We start from the raw sequence: 6,002 nt of genomic DNA on the forward strand, positions 1-6,002 counted from the left end.
CCGAGGCAGGTGGCTCACCTGAGGTCAGGAGTTCGAGATCAGCCTGCCCAACATAGTGAAACCCCATCTCTACTAAAAATACAAAAATTAACTGGGTGTGGTGGCGGGTGCCTGTAATCCAGGCTACTTGGGAGGCTGAGGCAGGAGAATTGCTTGAACCAGGGAGGCAGAAGTTACAGTGAGCTGAGATCATGCCACTGCACTCCAGCCTGGGCAATAAACAGTGAAACTCTGTCTCAAAAAACAAACAAACAAAAACTGAGATATCACTTTTAATTTATTTGCTTGGCAAAAATAACATTTGGTAGCTCATTATTGGTGAGGGTATGGAGGAGCAAGTTATCTTACACATTGCTGGTGAGAGTGAAAGTTGCAACAACTTCTGTGGAAGAAGATTTCACAATATCATCAAAATTACAAAGGCACGTACTCTTTGATCTAGCAATTCTACTTTCTACTAGTACGAATCATGCTACATATATACACCTGTGGAAATCACATGGCAAAGGAAATTCACTTCAGCAAAATCAGGAATAGTAAAATAGGCCACAATCTTAATGTTGCTTGATAGAGAATCAGTCCATCCATAAGCTGGGACATTTTACAGCCGTAAAAAGGAATTATGAAGCTCTTTATGTACTAATAAAGGATGATTTCCAAGATATATTAAGTAAAAAGAGCAAAGTGCAGAATTGCATTTATAGCATGCTGTGGAAATATATATGTAAAACACAGTACACATTATAGTTATATATAATCATATGTTAGGTAATACATTTTTATATATTCGTGTATTTTATATTAAACAATAATTTTATTTCTAGAATGTTATTTGCATATAAGTTAAATAAATATATATTTTGCCCCTTTTTTCCACACAACTGGTAGCGTACTATGTATATACATATATATGCATGTATGGATTTGTTTTTTAACAAAAAAAACTACAAGTATTTTTTTGTCTTTTTTTTTTTTTTTTTTTTTTTTAAGAGACAGGTCCTGTTGCCCAGGATGGAGTGCAATGGCTATTCACAGGCCTGCTGTTATAGCACGCTACAGCTTCAAATTCCTGGCTTTCCTGGCCTCAACTGATCCTCCTGCCTCAACCTCCTGAGTAGCTGGGAATACAGGCATGCCGCTGTGCCTGGCCTTATTTTTAACGTATATATTTTTCTGTAGACAGTTGACTATGTGGAAGAATACTCAGGAAAATGGCAACCCTGATTGCCTCCTGAGAATTAGGTGACCAGGGAGAGAAGTAGGTGGGAGTTTTTTTTTTGTATACTCATACCTTTTGAATATCGTACCATGTGACGAAGTCTATCGGATAAAGACCACCAAGGAACACACCTGCAGTCAAGTTAAGTTTATGAGCTTGCTGCTGTAAGGAAGACTCCACACCAGAGAAACCAAAGATATAACAGTAAGAGGGAACAGAAAGAAACTTATTTTTTGAGAAGGAGCCTCACTCTGTTGCCAGGGCTGGAGTGCAGTGGTGCGATCTCGGCTCACTGCAACCTCCACATCCCAGGTGCAAGCAATTCTCCTGCCTCAGCCTCCTGAGTAGCTGGGATTACAGGCACCTGCCACTATGCCCAGCTAATTTTTTTTTTTTTTTTTGTATTTTTAGTAGAGACAGGGTTTCACCATGTTGGCCAGGCTGATCTCAAACTCCTGACCTCGTGATTCGCCCGCCTCAGCCTCCCAAAGTACTGGGATTACAGGCGTGAGCCACCGCGCCTGGCCCAGAAAGGAACTTTTACAAGATTTGGGCTTCTGTTGAATGATTGAGGAGAGTCTAGGGAAGCCAAGATTGGCTCTGGATTGGGTATCTCAGCAATCTGTTTGGAGGCACGAGGAACAAAGCGCAGTCATTGGTAAGGAAGCGGTAATCACTGAAAAGAAGAAGGTTGTTAGGTGTTTTGCAGGTGTGGTGTGGCCTTGGGAAAAAGTTTTCTGATGGCCTTGCCACTGACCCTGTCTGTGTCTAGTAGGTACATCGCAGTCTGATTAAAATGAACACTATCTTTCCTTTCTCGCTTCTGAACTGACTTTTACTCTCTTAAACTGGAATGTCTTATCTATTCAAAAACTAAGGCATATTTTAAAGTAAAAAGATTGAAAATAAACCTTCTCCATACACTTCTTGAGCCTGAATTACCAGTTCCCTAGCAAATAAGAGATTTATTTGGCAGACAAGAAAGTCAAATGTGTGTGTGTGTTTTTTGTTTTTGTTTTTTTTTCTGAGCAGTACTGCTCCTTCCAGCGATCAAATATGAAGAAATAACTATCTTCAGCAAAAAGATGAGGGCAAGTACCCCAGGGCTGCAGTAGCTGATGCCAGGGAGACTGGAGTATAGGGGTGGCTCTGGGCACCACGACCCCATCCCCTGCCAGGGCTGAGTACTTGGCTCTTGAATCTCTTTTTTCAATTGCTCTTACTCGTTCTCAGGATGCTAACTCTAAGAGTGCACAAGGCTAAAACATGCATTGCCCTCAATAGGAATGTGTAGTAAAGACAGCGATGTTTAGGGCCGACAAAGATCTTGGGCAAGTCACTTCACTTTCCACCATAAAGAAAAAGAAAGGACTGAAGCAAATGATGTCTGAAATCTTGGCAATCAACATTGACAGCAATCAACCCCTGCTCTCCTCCCCAGTACAACCTTGTTACGTTCACAGTAAAGCAATCATGACAGGAAGAATAGTGTAGCATCACATAAATTGTCTTCCAACCCTTTTCACTAGAGGCAACCCTTAGTTAACAGTTACATGTTTCTCCAGCTATTTTTGTTCAGAGACAGTATCTCCTTTCCATTTCCTATTTAGGAAAAAAAAAAGTGTAGCTCGCTGCCTGCACTCATTTAATTTTACATAAACACCCTCTTTGAGGCTGAAGCAAATCTGACTGATTTTCAATGTGAAAATAAAATATAAAAACTGTTCTTGGGGCTAGGTGTGGTGGCTCACGCCTATAATCCCAGGACTTTGTGAGGCCCAGACGGGCAGATCACCTGAGGTCGGAGATCAAGACTAGCCTGACCAACATGCATAAACCCAGTCTCTACTAAAAATGCAAAATTAGGTGGATGTGGTGGCGCATGCCTGTAATCCTAGCTACTAGGGAGGCTGAGGCAGGAGAATCGCTTGAACATGGGAGGTGGAGGTTACAGTGAGCTGAGATCATGCCATCGCACTCCAGCCTGGGCAACAAGACCAAAACTCCGTCTCAAACAAAAAAAAATGAAAGAAACAAACAATGACAACAAAACTGTTCTTGGAGTTATTTCTTTTTTTTTTTTTTTTTTTGAGATTGAGTCTCATGTCACCCAGGCTGGAGTGCAGTGGTGTGATCTCAGTTCACTGCAACCTCTGCCTCATGGATTCAAGCAATTCTCCTTCCTCAGCCTCCCAAGTGGCTTGGATTACAGGCATGCACCACCACACCCAGCTAATTTTTGTATTTTTAGTAGAGACAGGGTTTCACCGTGTTAGCCAGGCTGGTCTTGAACTCCTGATCTCAGGTGATCCATCCAGGTCGGCCTCCCAATCTTGGAGTTATTTCTAAACAGCACTTGTCTCTAATCCTAATGGAACAGATGTATATGATGATCGGTATTTAATAATTTTTTTTCGTGTGGTAAATTTCAAAGCATGGAACAACACAAAGCGGAACATCACATTCAGCACAAAAATAGCGTGTTTCTTTCCGGATCCTTTTGCCATCCTTGTCGTATTGGGAGCAGCAAATTTTGCAGCGACCAGTTGGATTCTGTTTCCCTGACGTTGGTGGTATGCTCTTGGGGAAATGTCTTCCAGACAGACGAAGAGGTGTGAAATCATCAGAGCACGGACGACCTCGAAGGTGTTGCTGCCCTGGCTTGTGATGCTCTTCCAGCATTCTTTCAATCAAGGCCAGTCTGAAGTTTATATGGCTCATAGTGTGCTCAGGGTTGTCCTTCTTGAACAGGATGTAGGAGTTCAGCACTGTAATGTGTAGAAGGTGGTGAAAGAATTTCTTATACCAAACCTTGTGTCTTTTGCGCTCAGATGGATAAGAAGTAAGCATCTGATCAGCCGAGTCCACCGCTCCCATATTCTCGTTATAATCCACAATGACACATGGCTTTTTAGTTTTCTTTCCATTTCTGTTGTTTACTTCAATCATGGTATCATTGTGGAATGTTGACAACATTGTCACCTCCTTCCCGTCACACCATTTCAGTGCCATCAGTTCACCACAGAATCTGGCTACAGTCGTCCCCTTTGCAATCCTTTTTTTCAGATCATTTGGAATCTGTTTTCTGTTCAAACGAGCTGTCCCAACTGCATCAGTCCTATTTTGATGTAATTCTCTGAAAAGCATGGGAGATAAATTAAAGTTATCGAGGAAGACACAATACCCTTGGCCAAGAAGGTCATTGACCAAGGTAAGAACAATGCGCGATGATTTCAGGCCATCGGCTGAATCTTTCAAATTCATACCAGGCCCTGTGTGAACAAGCGCATTCCACACGTAACCAGATTGACTTTCACAAAGTACATATAGCTTCAGACCAAATCGTACTCGTTTTGTCGGGATGTACTGCTTCATAGCTAACGGCCCCTTGAACAGCATCAGTGATTCATCAACTGCAATGTTTCTGTTTGGAGTATATACAGTTGAAAATTTATTTACAAGAAAGTCGAACACAGGTTTGATCTTCTGCAATGAAATATGGGCCTTTGATTGACCAGCAGATATAGAAGAATTGTTGACAAAATGCAGGCACCGAAACAAAAGTAAAAATCTTTCACCAGTCATAATTTGCCTGAGATAAGGTGTATCCAAAAGAGGCCTTGTTGACCAAAACATCTCCAGCTCAGGTTTCTGCACAATACCTTGCAGTAACATTACTGCAAAAAAGACTTTGAGCTCGTCATTGTCAGTGTCTTTCCATTTATCCATTCGCGAAAATCCTTTCGGACCCGGTGGCTTTGAAGCCAACAAGGCAGCTTGGGCATTTGTTTCTCTAGTAATTTTTGAAACTAATTCCTCAGTAAAGAACAGTTCAAAATACTGCAATGGGTCAGTGATATCACTGACATCGACTTTTCTGCCAGGTGTGCCGGTAAAGTCATACCTTTGACGTGGAATCATAGCACGAGCTGACCATTTCATAGAGCGCCCTGAGTCAGATGATGTAGGGCTCTTTCCATCAGATTCTAAATGGGACAGAGGCCTGATCTTATCGTCTTCTAAAGCACTATCCGAAAAAGTATCGGAATCGTCTATTCCCGAAAAATCAGATTCATCAAATGAATCTTCGGCCAGCAACTGTTCGAGACCGGTATTACCATCACGCATAGGAATGCTACGTTTTCTAGAATTTGACATTTCGGCGACTGAGAATTACTATATTTTGTAAATGGAAATACCACTACTAAAAACAGAATGCTATAAAGAGAATGATGTCTTTTGTTTCAAAAGTCAATATACCAGAACCATGCGAAAATAACAGAAGCGAGATATTTCGTGGCAAACTTTGGGAGTAAGGTTGTGACTGTAATACACGCGTTATCTCGGTGTAAACGCTGCAGTCGCCGCACAGCAGCGCGTAATCAAGGGGCTAAGGAGAAATGGGTTAAACGCACATAGAAGCCTTTCATCTCATACGTCTTGGGGAGTCTCTAGAAGTTTTTTGAAAGGTCTCTTCCGGATGGTGTTTCTCCCGAAGCCAGTCTCGTCATCTTTTATTCCCGTGAGGTCCTTGGCCTCCGTGGCTGCCACAGCAACACACACTTGACTTTCACCTCATGGGCAGTCCCCTTCATGGGCACTTGACACACGCTCTATGCGCCGCCTTCCAATCCGGAGTGCCGGGAGTTTAGGGCGGTACTTCCGCCTTACTTCCGCCTCGCTAGTCGATCGGCCATGATTTCTTCCCTCTGGTTGGATCCCACAGCTTATGACAGAAACGGGCGCCCAGTGATGACAACATCAAGCCGCCGGCGGCGGCGGT

The 6,002-nt window shown here is 42.6% G+C and overlaps 1 protein-coding gene across 1 annotated transcript; it reads right to left on the reverse strand.

Moving 5' to 3' along the window:
- Positions 1-259: 259 nt before the first annotated feature.
- On the reverse strand, positions 260-5,884 carry LOC105463648 (piggyBac transposable element derived 4). The gene has a single exon (XM_011710853.3). It carries the CDS (start codon positions 5,375-5,377, stop codon positions 3,620-3,622), a length of 1,758 nt encoding a protein of 585 aa, XP_011709155.2. The 5' UTR covers positions 5,378-5,884; the 3' UTR covers positions 260-3,619.
- Between the last annotated feature and the right edge of the window lie 118 nt (positions 5,885-6,002).

This window comes from Macaca nemestrina, chromosome 7 (assembly GCF_043159975.1).
Source record: "Macaca nemestrina isolate mMacNem1 chromosome 7, mMacNem.hap1, whole genome shotgun sequence".
In the NCBI taxonomy this organism is placed as follows: domain Eukaryota; kingdom Metazoa; phylum Chordata; class Mammalia; order Primates; family Cercopithecidae; genus Macaca; species Macaca nemestrina.